This window comes from Gadus morhua, chromosome 13, assembly GCF_902167405.1.
Source record: "Gadus morhua chromosome 13, gadMor3.0, whole genome shotgun sequence".
Lineage (NCBI taxonomy): Eukaryota > Metazoa > Chordata > Actinopteri > Gadiformes > Gadidae > Gadus > Gadus morhua.
This window is the reverse complement of record NC_044060.1, coordinates 1,472,376-1,495,035: the sequence shown is the minus strand read 5'-3', so window position 1 is coordinate 1,495,035 and position 22,660 is coordinate 1,472,376. Positions and strand designations below refer to the sequence as shown.

At 48.3% G+C, this 22,660-nt stretch overlaps 2 protein-coding genes across 2 annotated transcripts; one reads left to right on the top strand and one right to left on the bottom strand.

Annotated features, from left to right (window-relative positions):
- Nucleotides 1-433: 433 nt before the first annotated feature.
- Nucleotides 434-4,090, top strand: LOC115557085 (neuromedin-U receptor 1-like). Its single transcript, XM_030374670.1, has 3 exons — nt 434-443; nt 1,183-1,962; nt 3,690-4,090. Exons 1-3 carry the CDS (start codon nt 434-436, stop codon nt 4,088-4,090), a joined length of 1,191 nt encoding a protein of 396 aa, XP_030230530.1.
- Nucleotides 4,091-4,971: 881 nt separating this feature from the next.
- Nucleotides 4,972-21,840, bottom strand: LOC115557741 (putative beta-lactamase-like 1). The gene is made up of 8 exons (XM_030375811.1): nt 21,536-21,840; nt 14,134-14,205; nt 11,860-12,025; nt 11,495-11,601; nt 10,100-10,257; nt 8,602-8,849; nt 8,159-8,264; nt 4,972-7,675 (listed from the first exon to the last, which is right to left on the bottom strand). The coding sequence occupies exons 2-8, from the start codon at nt 14,191-14,193 to the stop codon at nt 6,697-6,699; spliced, it is 1,824 nt and encodes a 607-aa protein (XP_030231671.1). The 5' UTR covers nt 14,194-14,205; nt 21,536-21,840; the 3' UTR covers nt 4,972-6,696.
- Between the last annotated feature and the right edge of the window lie 820 nt (nt 21,841-22,660).

The window sequence follows — 22,660 nt, the reverse complement described above, 5'->3', positions numbered from 1 at the left end:
TCTCTCTCTCGCGCATGGCGTCAATACAGCAGCATCGAGACGCGCAAACAGCTTTGTAATTCACATCGGTCTGCTCCACGTGCAGTAAAACAACTTTTGCGTTCGGAACACGTGTTGCCAGTTTTTTTTTTCATTTCTGTAACCATTTAAAGTATCATCCAAAAGGAGCGCGTCTCACGAGAAGGTTGGCATACGAAAAACAAGGTAGGCTACGGTTATTAATTACTACTCATAAAATAATGTCCTTATAACTGTCTATCAATAATGTTATATATGATGTGTTTTTTTAACTGGCCTATATCTTTGTTATTTTCGAATCAAACAATTTTTTTTATTGCTATTTTTTGTTATTGCTATTGTGTGTGTAGAATTGTGGTATATGCGTTTTTATTAATAGCGTTTACAGCCTCCCTTTGAACCAAACGATAAACGAATGTATGTTGGTGAGAGAAATATGCGCCATGATAAACACTGATGCAAACCAACGCTTCTCATTGGATAAAAATTGTAATAAGACTACTGAATGGCAATCGCGCCAATGCTCCATTCACGTGCACACGCACCCCTATCGCGCACACTAATGGAAAGACGTAACATATGATCAGCGCTGATCAAATGCTATGTCTGGTTAGATTTGACATTTTTTTAATAAATTGAAGATCATAACCATGAGTAGATGCGCATCTACTCATGGTTACGATCTTCAATTTATTAAAAAAAATGTCAAATCTGACCAGAACAATGATTAACAATTAATGCAGTCCTCTTCTCGGTCCACTTTAGGGTAATCGATTCATTCAATGTCCCCATCTTATCAAATGTTTCATCTCAAGGTTGCTTGGCGATTGTGACACTACCACTCAGCTATTGAAGTCTTTCCTATGAGGCCCTTATCAATACCATTGACCTCCAATGTCGTTTACATCAGAAGTCTTCACAGTAAGATGGACGTCACCTCTGCATCCATATCACCTCTGATGTAATGTGAATGGAAACCAATGTTCTTCAAGTCAGCAGCCCGTCCTCGACTCTGCCTCCCTCCAGGTTGCCTCTGAACATGGAGCAGCACACGGAGACTCCCACCCACTCCTCCCCCTCCTCCCCCTCACCAGGCCTCAACGCCAGCCTCCAGCCCCCCCCCCTCCTCCTCCTCCTCCTCCCCCCCCTCCTCCCCCTCACCAGGCCTCAACGCCAGCCTCCAGCCCCCCCCCTCCTCCTCCTCCTCCTCCTCTGACCTCCTCTTTCAGATCCTGGGCCCCAAGCAGTCGCCCCTCGCCCTGCCCATCGCCTCCGTGTACCTGCTCATCTTCCTCACGGGGCTGTCGGGCAACCTGCTGACCTGCGCCGTCATCGCCAAGCACCGGAAGATGCGGACGCCCACCAACCTGTACCTGCTGAGCCTGGCGGCCTGCGACCTGCTGCTGCTGCTGGTCGCCATGCCGCTGGAGCTGTACGACCTGTGGCAGAACTACCCCTTCCCCTTCGGCGAGGCCGGCTGCTACCTCAAGACCTTCCTGTTCGAGACGGTGTGCTTCTCCTCCATCCTGAGCGTCACGGCGCTGAGTGCCGAGCGCTACGTGGCCGTGGTCCACCCGCTGAAGACGCGCCACCTGTCCACCAACCGCCACGCCCGCCGCGTGCTCGGCGGCGTGTGGCTGGCCTCCATGGCGTGCGCCGTGCCCAACACCCTGCTGCACGGCGTCTACCGGCTGCCCGAGAGGGCGGAGGAGTCGGCCGTCTGCACGGTGCTGCGGCCGCTGTGGGTCTACAAGCTGCTGATCCAGGTCACCACCGTCTGCTTCTACCTGGTGCCCATGGCGGTGATCAGCGCGCTCTACCTGGTGATGGCCGTGCACCTGCGCCGCGAGAGGAGCGCCCCCGGCCACCAGGGGAAGAGCTGCAGCCCCGGGGCGCGCCCCCAGGGGGAGGGCGGGCGCCACAGGCAGGTCACCAAGATGCTGGGTGAGTCTGGAGCTGGACTCGTCACCACGGCGACGGGGAAAGAGATACAGCAGGAGGGGCGTTGGGGGCCAGAGGGTCTCGGGGTACGGGGGTGGGGCGCCCCGCTGGAAGGTTCTGGGGTTCCCCTCCCCCCCCCCCCCACTCCTTAATATGTATTTGAAACAATTTGAGATGAGTCGCCCCCGGATAATAGTGTGTGCTAAGGGGAAAAAAAGATTTACAATGAGTGCTGCTCCCGCCCTTTCTATTATTTATTTTCCCATTGTACGGCGCTTCGTATGAAAGACCTTTGAGTCTTTTTGTGTTCCGGTCGTATTGCCTCGGCGCTGGCCACCGTCGAGTTATATTTCTTGGGGAAACTAATTAGATTGTATTGTGAAACCGTGGACCTACAAATCCATCGTGCCTCTGAAAGGCCATGAAGCAGGGATGTAACAATATCAAATCACAGTCGGACAATCAGATGGTCTGTCGGCTGGCAATTCAGTGTGCTATCCGTTGATGCTACTGGAAGTGAGTAGGGCTTCACCCCACAGCTATGATGAGTGTTGAATCATACACTACACTGCAATGACTCATTGGAGTTATTGAGCTGCAATTTACTTCTGTGACTTCTTTTTGCACCACACATGACCCGCAATGGACCAATCAGAAGGGCTACTGACTACGTCAGTTAGTTGTATGAAGTAGTATGTGTAGTATAGTAGTATTACATAGGCTACATATAATTATTTATAGAATGCATTGTTTCTTGTGAACAGTGTTTTTAATAACGCTGTTTAAAAGAACGGCGATTATGATTGGCTAAGGCAGAGTCATGGTTCATGGTAGCCAATCGGAGCCAGTGTTTTTACACTCAAGCCAGGTCACGCGCGCCACACACACACACACACACACCAAACAGATTCGATGAAGCAGCAGAAATGGCGAGTCCGGAGCAATCTGATTACTTTTTACTTTTTGGAACAAGTAGTGAGTAACTGTAACTCATTACTTTTTTTAAGTTGCGTTCCCAACACTGCTTATGAATGCCTTTTGGACTTTTGCGTTGAATGTTGCAGGCGGGAAAGAGCAGGAACAGGAGTTTAATTTAATATCATCCACATCCATTAAGAAAAAAGAAAAACGTTCTAACCCACACACGTACCCTGGTATTCTGCCTTTCATGTGATCCACACGCTGCTATTCAGATAACTCAGTCAGCACACAAAGTCAGCAGGGCAGACCCGCACAGGCCGTGGACCACACCCAGGAACAGGGCCCCACACAGTCCCCCTGTAGGGACCAGGGCCCCACACAGTCCTCCTGTAGGGACCAGGGCCCCACACAGTCCTCCTGTAGGCACCAGGGCCCCACACAGCCCCCCTGTAGGGACCAGGGCCCCACACAGTCCTCCTGTAGGGACCAGGGCCCCACACAGTCCTCCTGTAGGGACCAGGGCCCCACACAGCCCCCCTGTAGGCACCAGGGCCCCACACAGTCCTCCTGTAGGGACCAGGGCCCCACACAGTCCTCCTGTAGGGACCAGGGCCCCACACAGTCCCCCTGTAGGGACCAGGGCCCCACACAGTCCCCCTGTAGGGACCAGGGCCCCACACAGTCCCCCTGTAGTGAGGGCTGAGGTCAGGGGGGCTACGTTCATCATATCCAGCGCTTCCATCTCTTCCAAAGCGTGACCCAGCCTAACCCCCCCCCGTCCCCTCCCCCCCCCTGTCCCCTCTGCCCAGCCGTGGTGGTGGCGGTGTTCGGCCTGTGCTGGGCTCCCTTCCACGCCGAGCGCCTCCTGTGGAGCTCCGTCAGCCAGTGGACGGACGCCATGCACGGCGTGTACCAGTGGGTCCACATCCTGTCGGGGGTCCTCTTCTACCTCAGCTCCGCCGTCAACCCCCTCATCTACAGCCTGCTCTCCACGCGCTTCCGCCAGGGCTTCCGCCAGCTCGTGTGCTGGCGGACGGAGGCCGCCGCCGCCCCCGCCGCCGGGTCGGCCCCGCGCCACTCCCCCCCGCTCCCCCCGGGTCCGGGGGGGGCGGCCCCCCAACCCGACCTCCGTCCTCTCCCCGGGCCCGGCCCGGACGCCGCTCTGCCGCTGCGGTGCGGAGGGGCCGACTGCGTGACCTCCGCCTGCTGATTGGGTACGGGGGGGGGCGGGTCGGAGGCACACCAGCCAATCAGCAGCTCATGTTCAGCGGGCAGAGATGTCCTTCATTGCCCTTCAATGCAGTGTTTATTTTGTTCGGCTTTGGCTCGGTTTGTTCGCCCTTCATCGAGTATGAACACGCACTCCTATTTTTTAGGGGTCCCCGCGGTCCCCTATTGTTTCTGTAACGTTTTTTTTTCCCTCAAATTCTGTAAAAGTCCTAATTTGTGGTACTGTCTTTTGGGCAGAGTAGTCTTTTAGATTTAAGTCTGGGTTGTTTGCCTTGTCAAATAAACCTGGACAGCCATTTATCTAAAAGGTGCAGGCAGGAACATAGATGGGTAGTGATTGGAAGAGAAATGGCAACCTTGGTAAAATGTGCATTCTTATAGCTTATATTCTTCCTATCAGGGAGAGTGGTAGGATTTGCCATCTTGTAAGGTCCCCTTTTAGGTATCCCATCAATTTCCCATAGTTGGCTTTAGACAATTGTGATAGGTCTGTTATAATAATTCCCAAGTATCTAAATCCTTGTGACCAGTGGAAATCAAGCCTTCCTGACATTTGATTTGACCAATGTCCAACTAACATCATTGCCTCTGATTTTGATTGATTGATTTGATAACCAGAGTTCTCCATATTTATTTATGGTTTCTATCAGTGCAGGGACCGAGAGGACTGGGTCACTTACATAGGTCAGGATTTATCGGCGCAACGAGATTTTATGCTCCCTGTTTCCCATGTCTTTTATACCTTTTATTGCCTCATTCGTTTTATGTTATCGGGTAATTTATTTTCCTCTTTTTTTTTTGCTGAATGTGTATTATTGAACCGTGAACCTCCATCCTATGTGAAGATGCTGAACCATGAATGTACTGTACAGGTGATCCTCTAATGTTTAAGTGTCACTAGTAGCAGACCACTTATCACCATTTGTTTACAATGATCACCACAGTGCAGCAGGGCCATGAGGACATAATATGAATCACAGCTGCATATGACAACGGCAGATGCGATTGCAAAGTGCATTTTCATCGTCTCCTTTTCATGCCTTAAAAATAAACTGGTTTCGTGCCATTCTTTATTGTGTTGGTAAAAAGTGTGCTGTTGCTTTATTTCATTGAAGTCTTTACACAGTGGAGCCTCTTGTACTCAGCACTGTCAGCATAAGACAGGTAAAAGGAACGATAACATTAAGGTTTAAATTGTTCAATTGTTTACATTTGTTTTGCTATGTCCGCAATGAAATCATACGATAATATATTGACATTACATACGATATTTAGGTCCAAAGTTTATTACATAATTGGCCATGATTAAGTATTGAATAAACCTAAACATATGTATTGTTTATTCTAGCCCGGATTTGTCTGACACTTTTCAATCTCAACCGCAATTTCACAGTTCAGACGACTGCATTTGAATCTGATACTTTGGTCCGTCAAACGTACATTTTTAAGTGTCATTTGTTTTACAGTCCTGATTAATTCACCGTTGTGTTTTATTTTAAAGCCATTCTTGCTTGAGAAGCTTTGCCTTTTTGATTCATTCTCCCACATTGTATGGGCGTCTATTAAAAGAGTATATTCTGCGTTTCAACCGAGGTCGTTGGGGATTCTTCTCTTGGGGATTACAAAGTGTGGTCTCATTCCTGCTGAGTCAGACTGTTCGTCTGCCGACTGATTGTCAACGTATTTCACACATAAAGGCGAGGCACACCATCTCTGTTGTTTATTGCAACATCCTGTTGCCACGGCAGCATGACCCAAACATTAGCATTTGCATCAAAGACGACAAAGACTTACATTAATGAAAGGATCTCATAGTTCCTTATTTTGCCATCTGTACAAAATAAATTACCGGAACAGAACAAAGAACATCCAATGACGAGCTTGTTGATGTCCACCTGCAGACCCAACGCCTGATCCCCCCCAATGAGGGACCAGACGAACAGAACGAAACACGACCCGCGACCGGTTCTGCAGCTGAATGAGGACATTGGATCACTGAGCTTCTGTAACGCAAACCCATGGAACATGTTGACCATGACAAGGGAAGAGGAGTATACATACGGCAAAGACAGCATATGAAAGGCAGGCAAGACAAGACACACTCACCACAGGTATAGTCAACATCTGGGGTGGCCTCTTAGTATATTGGTGGACTGATACCAGTATTGATTATTGCTTGACGCCGTCTGTGTTTTGGTTCTTATGAACAGAGACATTTTTGTGTATGGCGATTGATATCAGCAATTTACCCACATCTACTGATACAATATTGTACATCAAACATTTATATCAGTGCATCCCTAAAATACCAGTATGTATAAGTGATATATCAAACTGATCGACGGCGTTTGACATGGGTCATTTCTTTACACAAAATAAATAAATTGATCTTCTGTACAACAGACTTCACGAATAAAGGTCAGCACAACGCGTCTCCCGTTCCTCACCGCGCCTCGCTTCCCATTGTCCTCCTGCTCCGTAGAGGCTTCCTGAAGGTCCTGGAGGTCCCGTTCTCAGCTGCTCAGATCCGTCTGCCCCTCTGCTGGAGTCAATCCCAGCGACCGGACGGTGGCGGCAGCGCCGTGCCTAGCTGGAGAAGGAGGGTTTCCGCGCAATTCGAACCACGTTGTACGTGTTGAGTCCCGGGGCGTCGAACCCGGGGGACAGCCCCCGGCGGTCCAGCGTGTAGAAGTTAAAGAGCTGCCCGTCCTGGGCCTCCAGCGACACCGAGGCGGTGCTCACGCGCAGCACGCAGGGGTACTCCTTCTCGAACACCACCCGGAACACCCGCTCCACCAGGTAGTTGAGCTTGATGGTTCGGTAGCGTTCCGGGATCAGCTCCTCGATCTGGGGCCCGAACTGCTGCATGCTGAGCACCCCGTCGGGGCCCGCCCGGATCTGGTAGAAGGTGATGTTCCCGTAGGTGAAGAAGCCCACGTAGGCCTCCGGGTTGGGGGGCGGGGACAGCCCCTTCCTGGCCTCGCGGAAGGCCCTCTCCAGGGCGGGCACGATGAGGCCGTAGGTCTGGGCCACCAGGTCCTGCCCCGCCGGCCGGGCCCCGGCCATCAGCACCACCAGGCCCAGCTTCAGCCGGGGCACCAGGGAGAAGGTGGCCGAGTAGCCGTCCAGGTCCCCGTCCTTGCGCACCACCTCGTAGCCCAGCTGCTCGTTCACCTCCCACGGCGTGCCGGTGCGGTTGGCAAAGTAGTCCTTCTCGCAGCGGAACAGCGGCGTGAGCATGATCTTCAGGGTGTCGGGCTCCAGGAGCTTGCGGTGGTACGTCCCCAGCAGCATCATGGCCAGCTTGGCCAGGTCCGCGGCCGTGGAGAACATCTGCCCCGAGGGCCGGTACCAGCCCAGGTCGTAGAGCGGCGCGGGCTGGCCGCTGGAGTACACGCCCACGGCCAGCTGGGCCTGCAGCCCGGGGCCGAGGTCGAAGCCCGTGTCCTCCATGCCAAGCCGCTCCAGGACGTTGTCCATGACCCAGCGCTGGTAGTCCACGCCCAGGACCCGCTCCGCCATGGTGTGGGCCAGCAGGGAGAAGGCCAGGTTGCTGTAGTGACACCTGGGAGGGAACGTACGAGTGAGTGGAGGACGGAGGGTCTCATCGCTCACATCGAGGTAGGCGTCCAAGGTTCACAATTATACACTAATCATCTTTCTGCTAACAAAATCGACTTATGCAAACATTCATAAGTGATAACTTTTTTCTAAATTGCAGGAACAAAGTGATTCAGCGAGAGGAACAGTAGCAAAACAGTAACTCTGATCAGGACATGCAAAGCCCCACATGCTGAGCAGCATGAAAAACCTACAGCCGTTCAGTGGATTCACTCCTTTGTAAAGTAAGAAAAGTCCCCATGGGGGAAGCAGCGTAGTTCATGAGATAAAAACCCTGCAACATAAAACATTGGACAGGGATGACCAACAAATACAACAGCGTTCTGATAAACCACTACATGGTTGTCACGGTCAGACTGGGAGAGGAGGGTAGTCCAATAGAGCAGGACCTTTCAGCAGAGGGGACCTTTCAGCAGAGGGGACCTACTTGGTGCCCGGGTCGGCCACCAGCACATCGTCCTGGAGCAGATTGAGGGCCGAATGGGTTTTCCCCTTCCAGAGCAGGCTGGTGGCTCGCAGCCTCCTCGGGAGTCCTGCCGTAGGAAGACGGGCAACAAAGAAGGAAGACCATCTTGTGTTTCTATTAGGCAGAGTGAGTCAGCTTATTGGGTCTTTTTTATAGTGCCAGTGGTAAATTGGTTTGTATCACCGCCATCAAACAAAATGGAAAACCGCATGCTCATTCGTGTTCTCTCTGTGATTTAAACGAGCCGAGGGGGTAATTCAAACTGTAATGCCATGTCCACGTCTGGTTATTGTCTCGACTTGAGATACGATAATTATGAAATGAAACCCAGGAGAGGGGAACAGCTAAGAGAAACAACCACAACTAGTGGTTGGGTGAGGGTTAACCCTCGCCCTCACCCTCACCTGAGAGCTGGCTCGCCATCCGTCTCAGCGTGACGGAGGAGGAGCGGATCGACACCTCGCCGCTGTCCAGGAAGATCAACCCGTCCGTCACGTACTTCAGCTCAGAGTCCCGCATCCTCCCCAGCGGGTTCTTGATGGTGAAGTTCTCGATGTACTTCTCCAGGGGGTCGTCCAGGGAGCCGATGCGCCCGTCCTCCCACAGCTTGTACAGCATCAGCGTGGGGAAGATCTTGGAGAGGCTGGCGATCCTGTGGGTCCGTTCAAAGACATGTTAGTGTCACGCGGTCTGGGGTGCGCCACATGTGCGCTCGAGGGCTTATGGCGGCACACAATGATATATTTCCCCCGCCCTGCCCAGGGACGTGCACAATTGCACTTTGGCCTTTTTGTAGCTGGCTGATAGGTGTTCAGTTTTGTAAGTAAGTGTTTTCAGGTGTGTATTTAAGTATTTTGAGTATTTTGATCAGATGTGTTTCCCAATGATATACTGAGATGTCATTTTTTAACTAATTGTCTTATGTTTGAAATAGTGTGTAGTGTGCAGGAGCAAGTGTGCTGCAGAAAGGAGCAAGTGTCTTGCAGAATAGCAACTAAAGTGCAAAGCAGCGCTTTTTTAAGGAATGGTTACATGGGTTTAAGGTAAAGGAACAAAAACTTCAAGTTGTGTTACTTTGGTCTACGCATGTATCAGTAGTGGTCAGACAATTGAAAAAAAACTGTAATTGATCCCTGAATGCCTCGTTAGGGGGGCCCTCACCTGTAGATGGTGTACTCGTTAGGGGGCCCTCACCTGTAGATGGTGTACTCGTTAGGGGGCCCTCACCTGTAGATGGTGTACTCGTTAGGGCTCACCTGTAGATGGTGTACTCGTTAGGGGGCCCTCACCTGTAGATGGTGCACTCGTTAAGGCTCACCTGTAGATGGTGTACTCATTAGGGGGGGCCTCACCTGTAGATGGTGTACTCGTTAGGGCTCAACTGTAGATGGTGTACTCGTTAGGGCTCACCTGTAGATGGTGTACTCGTTAGGGGGTCCCTCACCTGTAGATGGTGTATTCGTTAGGGCTCACCTGTAGATGGTGTACTCGTTAGGGGTCCCTCACCTGTAGATGGTGTACTCGTTAGGGCTCACCTGTAGATGGTGTACTCATTAGGGGGGCCCTCACCTGTAGATGGTGTACTCGTTAGGGCTCACCTGTAGATGGGGTACTCGTTAGGGGTCCCTCACCTGTAGATGGTGTACTCGTTAGGGCTCACCTGTAGATGGTGTACTCATTAGGGGGGCCCTCACCTGTAGATGGTGTACTCGTTAGGGCTCACCTGTAGATGGGGTACTCGTTAGGGCTCACCTGTAGATCGGGTACTCATTAGGGCTCACCTGTAGATGGGGTACTCGTTAGGGCTCACCTGTAGATGGTGCACTCGTTAGGGCTCACCTGTAGATGGTGTACTCGTTAGGGCTCACCTGTAGATGGTGTACTCGTTAAGGGGGCCCTCACCTGTAGATGGTGTACTCGTTAGGGGGGCCGGAGAGGGGGTCCGTCCGGTTCCTCTTCCCGAAGTTGCCGGTCCACAGCACAGTGTCGTTGAAGATGACGATGGCGGACAGCGCGGGCAGGCTGACGGCGTTGACGCTCTGGCGGAGGAGCGCGTCCACCTACGCCATGACAGGGCAGCCATTAGTACGTCAGCCACCGCCAACGCCGGCTCACGCCAACGCCAGCCAGCGCTGCTCGTTAGGCTCCGTTGATTGTCATGTCTTATTCTCTTCTTCTGGTCCCGCTTCAAGGCTGCTGGCCCTCATTCACACATTCTTATAAGAATACTCTTTGTTAACACTTTACAAAAAGGACACATTTTTTAACCTTAAGTACACATTAGCTAACAGACAGTTAACTAATGTAGTCTAGTAATGAATGGTGTTCATGTTTACTAATGGTGTTCATGTTTATGAATGATTAACCCTAACTTAAGTTATGGTGTTCATACATTATTTAAAAGCTAACCCACAAAAGCTCACCCCCAAACCTAGCTCCTATGCTAATGCTTTTTAAGAATACAGATTTGTATTTCTACACTTTTAAAAGTGTTATTTTTCTGTGTTCACTGTGCAATGAGTAAATCCTTCATCCCACTCCCTGATGATGATTACAGTAATTAAGATAATAATCAGTCTTTGATGCTGGGGGCTTGGAGTCATGTGATTACTTTAAACACGTACACAATACTTGATGAGTAGAACGTGTCGCTTGTATGAACAAATGTTTTAAAGAGATAAAAGCTGTTGAAGCAAGCGTAACACTTTATATTAATGTTGATTCATTATTATAAACAAGCCTCTAATTATTGATTAACTTATCATTAACAAAACATTAACATACAACTGTCGATGAATAATAGGCGCTGTCATGCCAAATTTGTACCGGCTGCCAAATTTGTACCGGGCGCGTCATCCATACGTAATCCATTCCAAACCTGCCTGGCAACAGATGATCGCGTCGTCCGTTGCCTGGCAACGGACGATCGCGTCGAATGACGTGAAAGGTTCACGAACATTCGCGAACCTTCTATCTAGCGATCCGTTATCTGTATTGTGCTATTTCGTCCTCGACCTGCTTTAAACACTCAGTTTACTTGCTAAATTTGATTAAACAATTAAAGCCCTTCCATTGGACTGTACTAACTGGAAGGCTATCCATCAACATCACACCTGGGGTGACATTATAGAATGATTTACTGAAACAAGAATTAAGAGTTCACATAAAATGTCAATGTAACATAATATAAATAAATATAAATACAAGTAATATATACTTATATTAACATGAATATCTAAAATATATGTTCTTCCCCCTGGTGGTGGGGAGAAGGTACTGCTGCAACAACCCGGTCACCTTCTCCAGCGATTCCTTCAGAATGGGGATGGGGTGCTCCAGGGGGCGCGGCTCCGGGTACCGGGGACACATCTCCTCCGCTCGGGAGTTACGACCCAGTCCCGCGTCTGAGCTCCACGAGAGGGGGGGGGGGGGGGGGTTAAAGAGAGAGAGGGAGAGGCGTTAGGCCCAGGTGTAGTCTTAACAGATATACGGTCTGTTTGACACAGAGCTGTGAGAGATACAGGTCGCCTGTCAGCGCTGTATTCATTCCCCGGGTCCTCTCCCGGTACCGGCCTCCTGAGCTGACCTTAAGCAGCGTTGTTGTTACCTGCAGTAGTAGAGTGTTTTCTTGATGAGTGTGTGTGTGTGTGTACATGCCTCACCTGCATGGAGCTTGGGCAGCTGGTACTGCCACAGGAAGCAGCCGGTCATGACCAGAGAGAGGAGCAGGAAGAAGACGAGCCCCAGCTGGGTCAACTTCACCTTCATCTGCTTGGTCTTGGTCAGATCCTCAAACTTAACAGCAGCTACAGGGGCGGGTGGGGGGGGCTGGGGATGAGACACGCACACGGGCACGCACGCACACGCACACACATGCATGCATACACACACAGGTTAGAATAAACATATATTTAATGATTAGTGCTGGCAAATAAAACAGCAGTGTATGATTTCTGCATAAAAACACACACACCACACAAACAATATGATTGGTGAACAGAACCTCACAGTAAGTGTCTGGAGGGTCTCTCTCTGCCCCCAACTTCCATTGGAGGGAGAGAGAGAGAGAGAGAGAGAGAGAGAGAGAGAGAGAGAGAGAGAGAGAGAGAGAGAGAGAGAGAGAGAGAGAGAGAGAGAGAGAGAGAGAGAGAGAGAGAGAGAGAGAGAGAGAGAGAGAGAGAGAGAGAGAGAGAGAGAGAGAGAGAGAGAGAGAGAGAGAGAGACCAACAACGGCCTCTCTCCCGACTGACTGATTGTAATCCCAGAGCACAGCAGCCTCTCGCAATTCAATTTCCTGTCCATGCAGCCAGAGGCCACTGACATCATAATCCACAGATTTACCCACCAAAGCGCATCTGAGCGCCAGTGGAAATCTTAATCTATAATCCCCAACCAAGAGTAAATTCAGTTCTGTTCAGTCTCGTTCCAGAGGAGTTCCCCAGAGCTGAGAACCGGCACGTTTGGCAACGTTTGGCAACGAAGAGGTACGCTGTGGGGCCCGGGGTTGGGGCCTGTGAGTCTTCCTCATGTATCCAACATGGCCACAGTAAAGGTTGGATTCCCACTGGAGGCACTTTGTGTTTGGAATGCATGCACTCTCTTCATTGCAAGGAAAAAAAGGATTTTGCACAAAGTACCACAACATTTTTCATGGAAACAAATGAATGGGTGAAAGTAATAACATGTATTTATGTACGCAGAAGGCCATACGTAGATTGAAGGTCTCAGTGAAAATGTGGTGAAAAACCAAGGTGAATAGCTTCGGTTCCACTTCAGCTTCATGGTCAGTTCCAGAGATGATTAAATGGTTTCTCCACTTTCTTTCCAACAGTAATTCTCCAAGCCCACCCACACGTTTACCCATTAGTCTTTTTGGATAAAGCATAAAAAACCTTGAATCTCTCACCATTCCTCTTTCGTTACTTTCAGCTGTCAGCTAGTTTAATTCTTTCAACGTGTTCAAGGGGACCACAGCGCGGGTCGGTATCCATCTCTGGACGAGGGCCCCCCAGGGACTCGCCCCCCCAGGGGACGCTGGCAGCAAGGAGAGAAAGACGAGGAGATGGAAGCCATCGGGTTCTGAGCGAACACAAGAACCCCTGAGGAGCCTCTGAACGCTCAGTAGAGTACAGTTTGGTACTTGGTACTACAGTGTAGCACAGGGTTTAGGGGCAAGTGCTTTGCTCATGGATAACTGCTAACAGGGATCAATAGATTCAACCAGCAACCCTGCGGGTGTACGGTTCAAGGGAACGAGGCACAGTGATAGGAGCACAGCTGTCTGAGCCGTCCAATCGGAGGCCAGCTGTCTGAGCCGTCCAATCGGAGGCCAGCTGTCTAAGCCGTCCAATAGGGGGAGGCTGTCTGAGCCGTCCAATAGGAGGCCAGCTGTCTGAGCCGTCCAATCGGAGGCCAGCTGTCTGAGCCGTCCAATAGGAGGAGGCTGGTTGTGTAACAGTGATGGCAGCTGGCACACGCAGACTAACACACACACACACACACACACACACACACTCTCTTGGGCAAGTGTTCTTATTACCGACAGAACTGAGAGATCCTTTACACTGGTCTCATCTCATGATTGAAACAACAGAGCACCGTATAACTGGAAGCACCTGCTGGTTTGCTGATTCCCTTCTCTTTCACGGAAGTGGGTTTTGTTGCTAGGGTTGAGACAAACCACTTTGTATCCTCCTGGCACTTAGTCTCCCTGCTGCTTGTTAGGCTTTGTTTGGACATGAAAGGTCTGGTGAAGTGTTTTGTTCTTTGCAGACTGTGCACTGATCAAGCTCTCTCGAAATGGAATGGACATGAAAGAGGTACAGAGCAATCAGTACAGAGCAATCAGTTCAGAGCAGTCAGTACAAAACAGTCTGTTTAATACAGTGAGATATAGTTCAGAGCAGTCAGTGCAGTGCAGGCTGATGGACTCTCACCTGGGGCGGCGCTCCGTCCACAGAGGCCTCGGTCAGCACTTTACTGCCCATCTTCCCCATGATGGCACCAGGCTGTGAGACCGACACAAACAAACACAAACAACATCCTCAGCCACAGAGCGAGCGGCCGCGGCGCGCGGCGGGTTCGCTCAGACCGCACCCGGTCCAATCGGAAGCCTTTAAAAGACAGAGATCAGCCTGAACCAGCCGCAGGTTGTGCGTGGTCTCCGTCGTTTAAGATGGTCAACGTGTTTCAGCCCGTCGTACAGAGCAGTAGACGCTGTAACCCTGGTGTTGGACTTAATGCTCGCAGTATTACACCATAAACGTGTGAGGACATTACCGGACATTAGTAAAGCGTTTGTAAAGATATTGAGACGTCTTCTGATTCTCAGGGAGGCGGTCAGACAGACAGACAGCCAATTGACTATTTCTTAACACAACGCTTTCGTTCACACATCACTCACAGGTTCCACCGCAGATGAAACACAGTTGCCCTCTCATACCTCTGGACGATTTAGTACTATGCATACAACCCATAGTACACGGCCCAATTAAACAACACGCTTAGAGGACTCACATTCATCAGCACACACACATACCGACTCACACACACACAAACACACACTTACATATATACACACATCATCCAGCATTTCATTGAGTGAGTACTGCTCGTTGTTCTATGAATTTGCATATGACAATAAACTTAAAGGTATGAAATGTCAAAAGAATATCAAAACACGTCGTTGGTGACGTTGTGTGTAGCGTTGATCACCCTGGCGTTCTTCACCGTGGTTTACTTAGGTCGGCCGTGACTTGGGCAGAGACGATGTTCATGGACGAGCAAGTGTCTTTTTATTGACGTTACGTTTAACATTTCACAACGTTAACTTGCAAACCTACCATTAGTTGAGTCAACTAGCCAAACAGCTGTAGGTACTAGCTATGTGTTTCTAGTGAGATTGTCGAATGGTTAATGGACTGCATTTATATTGAGCTTTCCTAACCAGTCAAAACGCTGTATGGTTATCCCCGAGGCAGCAGCCAGCTCGCCGGGGGCAGGGAGGTACCTTGCTCAGGGACACCTCGGCACTCAAAAAAAAAAGGTTGGTTCCTGTTGGTTGTCAGCTGAGGTCATGGGTAGGAAAGGAATTTATTTTATTTTTTCCAGCGGCAGCGAATGATAGGTAGGTTATTTTCATTTAAAACCGAGAAAATGCGCTCATCCTTGTACAGAATGAAGAGGTGCTGTACAATAACGTAATTATAGTTAGCATCAAAACTATTTTTTTTTTTAAGCTCATAAAATAATTTGGGGTCGCACATAAATTGACGGGGTCGGTCGGAAACCGTAACCGAACCAAATCTTTTTTTAGGCCTGAGGCTCGCCCAGCGAATCATACACATTATATTTAGCCCCTCATAAACTGGGGGTATTGTTGTGTGAAAGATGGAATGATTGATTGAAGTTAGGTTATCCCTGTTGCGTTATCCTATGCTATAACCATCGCACTCTCATACAGCAGACAGTGGTTAAGAGTTTGTTATCCTATACTATAACCATCGTGCTCTCATACAGCAGACAGTGTTTAAGCTCAACTGCTCCCATTTCTTGGGCCAGCTGCATCGACAAGAGCTGAAGGGCAGTATTGTACCCCAGACCGGTGTGTCCTCAAAGGGGGAACAGAAAGTGATAGGATCATTTGGGTGGAGGATCTATTCATTGCAGCCACTGACAAAGATTTGCTTCGCAAAATGTAAAGCCAAATTCCTAATGAAACATCTTGAGAAGCTTTAGCATTTTCTACATCAGACTCAGAGTGAAGGAGAAGTAAGGAAATCAGGTGCATGTTGAAATAACACTATCAACCTTTGGTATGTCTTATTGTAAATCATTTGGGTGTCTCTGTGTGAACAGAAATGAACATCAATGGTGACAATGAACTGACTAGTGATCCAAGGAGATTCTGTGATACGTAGTACACCCCTTATCAGACGTGTTAATCAACACTTGAAACCATCCATATGCGACCAAAAAAGTGACGAAACACTCAAGCTCTTGGCCTTTAACGATGCTGATCGGGCAACAGACCTGAGAGACGAAGCAGAACTAGAAGGTGTTGTCTGAGTCTCACTTTCAGGGGTCCTGCTGTGTGGTACAAATATGGAGTTGCTTTGTTGGCTACTACACAGGAATACGTCTGCCCTGTTCTATCACTGAATGGGATTGGTTTGTGGGCCATTGTGTTCCATTTAAAGCATTTTAGGACAACCCAGGGGCAATTTATTCATCCAAAATCCAATTTAATTTCGTTCAACTGGCACTCAACTACGGCAACATCGTCACGAACATTATAGCCTGCCTGCCTGCCTGCCTGCCTGCCTGCCTGCCTGCCTGCGTCTCTCTGTGTGTATACAGGGGGGGTAAACTAAGGGTAAGAAAGTTTTGAGGTTCCTGATGAGGTGGTACGACCCCAGGACGGGTATTCAGCCAATACACAGGGATAAGAATAGAACAGGATAGAGTAGAATATAATGGAATGGAGAAGAGTGGAGTAGAACAACAACAATATGGAATAAATGGATATTCCAATGGAATATAGCATATTGGAATTGACCAAAACAGAGTATAATAAAGTAGAGCAGAATAGAATGCATTAGAATCTAATGGGAGAGACCAGAATATAATAGACGGGTGTTTTAGTGTCTAAAGTCAGAACACATAACTAAACCTCTCCCTCTGTATAAAAGAGTTTGATTTACTGCCCAATGAAGCACAGGGTGGGGCATTGATCCTGTGAAACACCGTCTGCTAGTGGAGGGGCTACGTCAGCTGAGGGGCGCAAAGCATTGAGGGTGGTGTTAGAGAATGGTAGAAACCACCTGGTGGAGGAAGGGCAGAAGGATACTGGGCCCTATCTTGCATCCGGCGCAATTGACTTTCTACACTGACGCATGTGTCGTTGCTAGTTTGCAAGTGGCGCAGACCGTCCTTTTCCCTCCTGCGCCACGCGTCGGTAAATTAGGGAATGATCTTGCGCCCCAAGGGGCGGTACAGCGAAAGAAGGAGGCGTTTTCTGGCGCAAACGTTCCCTGGTGCCATTTTGCAGTTTCAGAAACACATACATAATGTTGCTTGTGCAACTCACGCATACACTTTGCTGCTCTCATCTACCTAGCCACACATTCTTGGTAAATTATTGGGAGAAAACAGCTGATACAGCAGTAATAAGTCGTACTTTTAAATCAATGCATCTGCAAACACCGTACAGCAAACACATATTTTCTTGACGCAGACATCATGTACAAGGCCATAACTTTTAGGATTGATGAGTATTTGATCGTGAGAAAACATTGTTTTAACCCGAGTGAGTGTTAAAAGGAATTAATTAATGCGGGCGAGCATCTGTGTATGTGTAAAAGTATTACCGGTAATGAAAGCGGGCGCGCGTGTGTGCGTCCATCTGTTTAAACACACGCAAACTAAACACGTAACGCATAATGCAGTCCATGGCAATGTATATTAAGGGGGGGACACATGCATATTAGGAACACAAGTCGATAACGATAATGCATACAATACTGGTAAGAAACAATGTTTGTTAATGTATTGCGTATATCATTAAATAGAACCACAGTTACCGCATATCATATGTGTGTTTCTGAAGTTGTGGAAATAAAAACGCTATTCCATGTGAGAATTAGGCCATATTATTTGGCCATAAACTGAGCCATTTGAAGTTTGAAATTCATGTGGTCATGCATCTGTCTCATCGGAGACTGCAAACGCACTGTCAAAATATCAACTCGTCGGATTCAAATGCGCTCATGGCTCTTAAAGGGGATGGGAGAAGGCACTCTCATTGGTTTATTGCACGTTACGCCCAAACCACACCTACGGGTAATTAGGCTACTTAAGACCAATCCTTTTTAGATTTACACAGGGCGCAAGATAAATGTATGCGCCAGGAAAATAGCAACATCGCCATTGAACCGCCCACAAAGCTACTTGCGCTTGGTGCTTCTCACTTGCGTTTCAGACTGTTAAAATAGGGCCCACTGGGTAGACAGATGGATACTGTACAGAGATACTGGAGACCGAAACAGGAGTTCATACGTCTCCATCCTACCTCATATTGATGATGCGCTCATGTCAGAATGCATCATGGGATGTATTGTAGGATATTCACTACCCTTTTGAGAGGAAGATTCACGAGAGTGGTAGTAGAGTAAAATTCTGAAAGAATGTACGCATAAAGTAACCTGTCTGATGAAAATGTTGGTTTGCGCAATTTTGCATGAAAAGCAATGTGGCAGTTGATGTGACATCAACATAGAAGCATTCGATTGTTTATTAATGTGTGGGTAGTGATGTTAATTTTTTCATTGTTGAGTAATGGATCGGTAATAACTTATCCATTTTGGTGGATTTTTTGAGTTTCTCATACAAAAAGCGGCAAAACGAGATGTAAATGGGACACTGAGATGTCACAAACACTATCCGCGAAGCTCGAAGGGCACTTAGGGCAGCGGAGTGGAGATGGTACAAATCTAATTACAGGTCTCAGACACTAGGATGAGCTACTAGTACATTTCTCATCTAAAGTTACATTAGCAAAAAGGGACTTCTATCAGACAAAGGTTGACAATGGCAGTGACCTACCGCCTACCACGGTAGGTCACATTTTCATCTGCACTCTCATTGAGTGCAGATGAAAATGCCAGCTTCAGTTCTCAATTCACTCAGAGGACAATAATAGTGCATTTCACTAGTTCAAACGAGAAAGTCTTACTGAAGTCTTTTGCTCCTCTCAGTGAGGATGAAATTTGTCGACTTATTAAAAAACGACGCCCAACCACTTGTGCCTTCGACCCCATCCCATCCTCTCTTTTCAGTCTATTACAACCACAATTCTGCCCAAGGTCACACATATTATTAACTCAGGACAGGTCAAGTGACACTTTCATTTAAACAAGCTAGGGTCACTTTCACTTCTTTGCTCAAGAAAAACACACTCAAACCAACTGAGGTGAATAATTACAGCCCTTCCTTTTCAGCCAAAGGTTTCTTGAGAGAGTAGTGTCCAAGCAAATGAATGATTGCCCGTCTCAGAACAAGCTGTTGGATCCCAAGCAATCTGTCTTCCAACATGGTCACTCCACGGTGGCGCTGACTTCTCACTGGGTCAGCACCCCCATATCTTAGTGAGTTAATCAAGCCTTACACCCCCGCTAGATCACTGCCCTCCTCCGAGGAGTGACTCTTATGTCGGGCCGATGTCACCAGGTCCCATGGAAGACTGTTCTCATTTATTTTACCTCAATGGTGGAACGAGATGCCCAGCGGCGTTCTCCCCGCCACTAGCGTGAACCGGAGACTTAACTGATCTAGCCACATGTATTCACGCCTCATGTGATTTTATTCTAAGAAATAGCACAACATTTCGTAACGGTAACTTGCAAACCGACCATTAGTCAAGTCCACCAGCCAAACAGCTGTAGGCACTAGATATGTGTTTAGTGAGATGTTGAATGATTAATGGACCGCATTTATATTGAGCTCTTCTAACCAGTGGCCACTTAAAACGCTGTATACTTGGTTGGAAGTTTTCAGTAAGACCACATACAATGTCAGCTATGGACGGTCTTACGTTTAGTAAATGTTTAATCTGATGATCATGTTGGGTTGATATAAAGTCGTTTTTGTGTAATTTTTACTGCTTGTTTATTATATAATTTTTACTGCTTGTTTTCAATGTAATTTTTACTGCTTGTTGTCAAATATGTTGTATGAGGCCAAAGGCGTCAGCCAAATGAATTCAAAGTGAAGTAAAATGTAAAACCTCTTTTGATTCCTTCCACTAACTATTAAAGTATTCACACTACAGTGCCCCGTATGAGACCTATGCTTCCTCCTCAGCCTGGCATCAGGACCTAGGCATTTGCCAACGGACGGGCTGTGTCAGTGGACAACAGAGTAGGTTTAGGACCTGTGGAGATGCAGACACAGGCTCCCTCCCATCAGTCTGATGAAACAGATGTATCGCAGCACCAGATGTATTGTTCTAAAAATACATACTGGTGGCCTACAAAACAAGGGCTTTTATGAATGAAATACTGAGCAAAATCGTTAATGTAATCAAACCTGCAAATGATTGGAATGGATTAAGTCGGAATTAAAAATGTGAGCTTCCCATGACTATTTTTTATGTGATGCATATCCCATTTTCCTTCCAGATTATGCTTTCCTGATACTGTCTCGATCAATCTCTTAATCTCATTTAATTTAATTTAATAATCAAGTATGTTGTCACAGAGATCCGGCGGCCACCAGTTGATCCTGGAGAGGGCACCACTGTAATAAATACAGGAGCAATCCAGAGCTGTCCCACGTTACTCCCTCTGTCCCCCAGAACCCTTTTCCTCGAACTTTGAGCTCTCATTTATTGAAGCACATATTGTTGTGAACTTAAAAGAACATTACGTGCTATTAATATTTATTTCTGAAGTCAGATTTTCAGCCAGCAAGCGTGCGCCATAGTACCTTCATTGTACCTAAACAGTTCTTGCTTCCATGGAGGTACGATACCAGTACAGTCGCTTCATAGGGTTAGGATCATTATTAAGGCTAATGCCCCTTTTATACTTCGGACCCAGCACAAGGTCATGGCCCCTCACCCTCTTTTACGGCAACACAACAGGAGGACACGTGTTAACCGACGTCTAGACGCCCCCAGGAGAGGACGGGTCGTCATCGTCAGACTAATATTTATTCTTTAGAAGAAGAGAAAGTGAACTCTGTATTTATGACGCCGTGTGGAGATAATGCAACATTAACGACTTAACTCTGATTACCGTCTACTGTTTCCTCAGTTAGCAGACGCTTTGATCCAAAGCGACGTAAAGTGGTTTAGATGTGATCCGCGATGTGCTGAATTGCTCAGGGTCTCCTACATTCAGAGTGCAGACGGTCAGTTGGGAAGCAGGATTCCTCCGACTGGGAGCCATGCTACGCTATCCAGTTCCATTTCAAGAAGGGCTCGGGCTAACCATGGGTACAGACCACATCATTTACACAAGCACTTATTAAATTAACGAAACACGTCTATTGGTTAGGGTTAGCCTATTGCCTTTCTAGATGCACGTGTGGTGCATTGGTTTGCAGAAGTTATTGAACACCTAACATTGCACAGTAACACAAGGTAACATTAGATAGAAAGTAAAAGGTAAAAGCAGAAACTGTACACTTCTAATGACAGGCTGCAATCAAACACGCGCTAGACAGAAAAGGCGATGACATTCAGCCTGCATAACGTTCACCACGCAGGCCGCCCCGATGCCTGTAGAGTCCCCATAGCCCTCTGAAGGAGCTGCCTGGGTCTCTCTGCGTCTGACTCACCCTGCTCTGGATCTGTGAGCCCAGCGTTCCGGGTCCGGCTGACTGGAGGCGCCCAGAGGTCCGCGCTGCTCCTGCTGTCGCTGTCTGCGTTCGGACGCACAGTGTAGCCGACAGATGGCGGCTTCATGGCCGCACATAAATCCTGCTCGCCGCTGCCTCCGTGTTTTGGATTAAGCACGGCGGCCATGGCAAACAAACATCTGGCAACGCACACGCTAAAACCAGGCACACCCACCCCTACCTCTGGATGAGTGTGCATGTCATTGATGTGTATTTGCAATGTGCAGGTTTTGATGCTGTTGGTGTGTGTGCGTGCGTGCGTGCGTGCGTGTGTGTGTGCGTGTGTGTGTGTGTGTGTGTGTGTGCGCGCGCACGTGCGTGCGTGCGTTCATGGGCTCATCGGAAGCCAGGCTTGCAAAATGAAAAGCTTAAAACTGTTGCTCTAAAGTTGCTTCATCCGTGTTCACATCTAGCGTTTTTTAAATCTGCCAGCGCATTATATTCCTATAGAGCAGAGCGTTTCTGGAAAAACTCACTGTTGTTTTTTTAAACGCCTCTCCCAGCGTTTTTTTCTGCCGTACAGAGCGTTGAAGAAAGTTCAACTTTCAGGAAGAAAGCGGCCGACGTCAGGCGTCTTTTTGTCAACTGACCAATCACAAGCGGAACATTGATGCCTCGTCACGAAGGAAACTCAACTGTCAAAACAAGAAACAATGGCGGACAAATCAGGCCGTGTTCCCACCTAGCGTTTTTTTGTAATAGGGACGCCGTCAGGTGTAGAATGGATTCGTTGCTAGGCAATAGAAAAACCGCTCTTGGCGTTTGACGTCTGTAATTAAAACTATTAATTGCTCCACCGGCACTTTCCTGAGTGACCAGTCAAAACAAGAAACAATGGCGGACAAATCACTCGGGCAAGTGCCGGTGGAGCAATTAATAGTTTTAATTACAGAACAGTTCGAGATCTAAGACATGTCTAATGTAGTGTAGCCTGATCTAGTAGGCGAGTAACGTCGGGTCTAGAGTGGGTTCGTTGCTAGGCGATAGAAAAAACGCTCTCGCCATTTTTAGGACAAAAAACGCTGCCAGCTTTTTTTGTTGTTGAAAAAACGGTCGGCTGAACTA

What these genes read in the sequence shown, in the direction of transcription:
- LOC115557085 (XM_030374670.1), top strand. An exon ending in GCAGGTCACCAAGATGCTGG is followed by an intron (nt 1,963 to 3,689) that starts GTGAGTCTGGAG and finishes CCCTCTGCCCAG; the next exon opens with CCGTGGTGGTGGCGGTGTTC.
- LOC115557741 (XM_030375811.1), bottom strand. Translation starts at nt 14,193, where the DNA reads ATGGGGAAGATGGGCAGTAAAGTGCTGACCGAGGCCTCTGTGGACGGA. An exon ending in TGAAGGAATCGCTGGAGAAG is followed by an intron (nt 10,258 to 11,494) that starts GTGACCGGGTTG and finishes GTCATGGCGTAG; the next exon opens with GTGGACGCGCTCCTCCGCCA. An exon ending in GATGGCGAGCCAGCTCTCAG is followed by an intron (nt 8,265 to 8,601) that starts GTGAGGGTGAGG and finishes TTCCTACGGCAG; the next exon opens with GACTCCCGAGGAGGCTGCGA.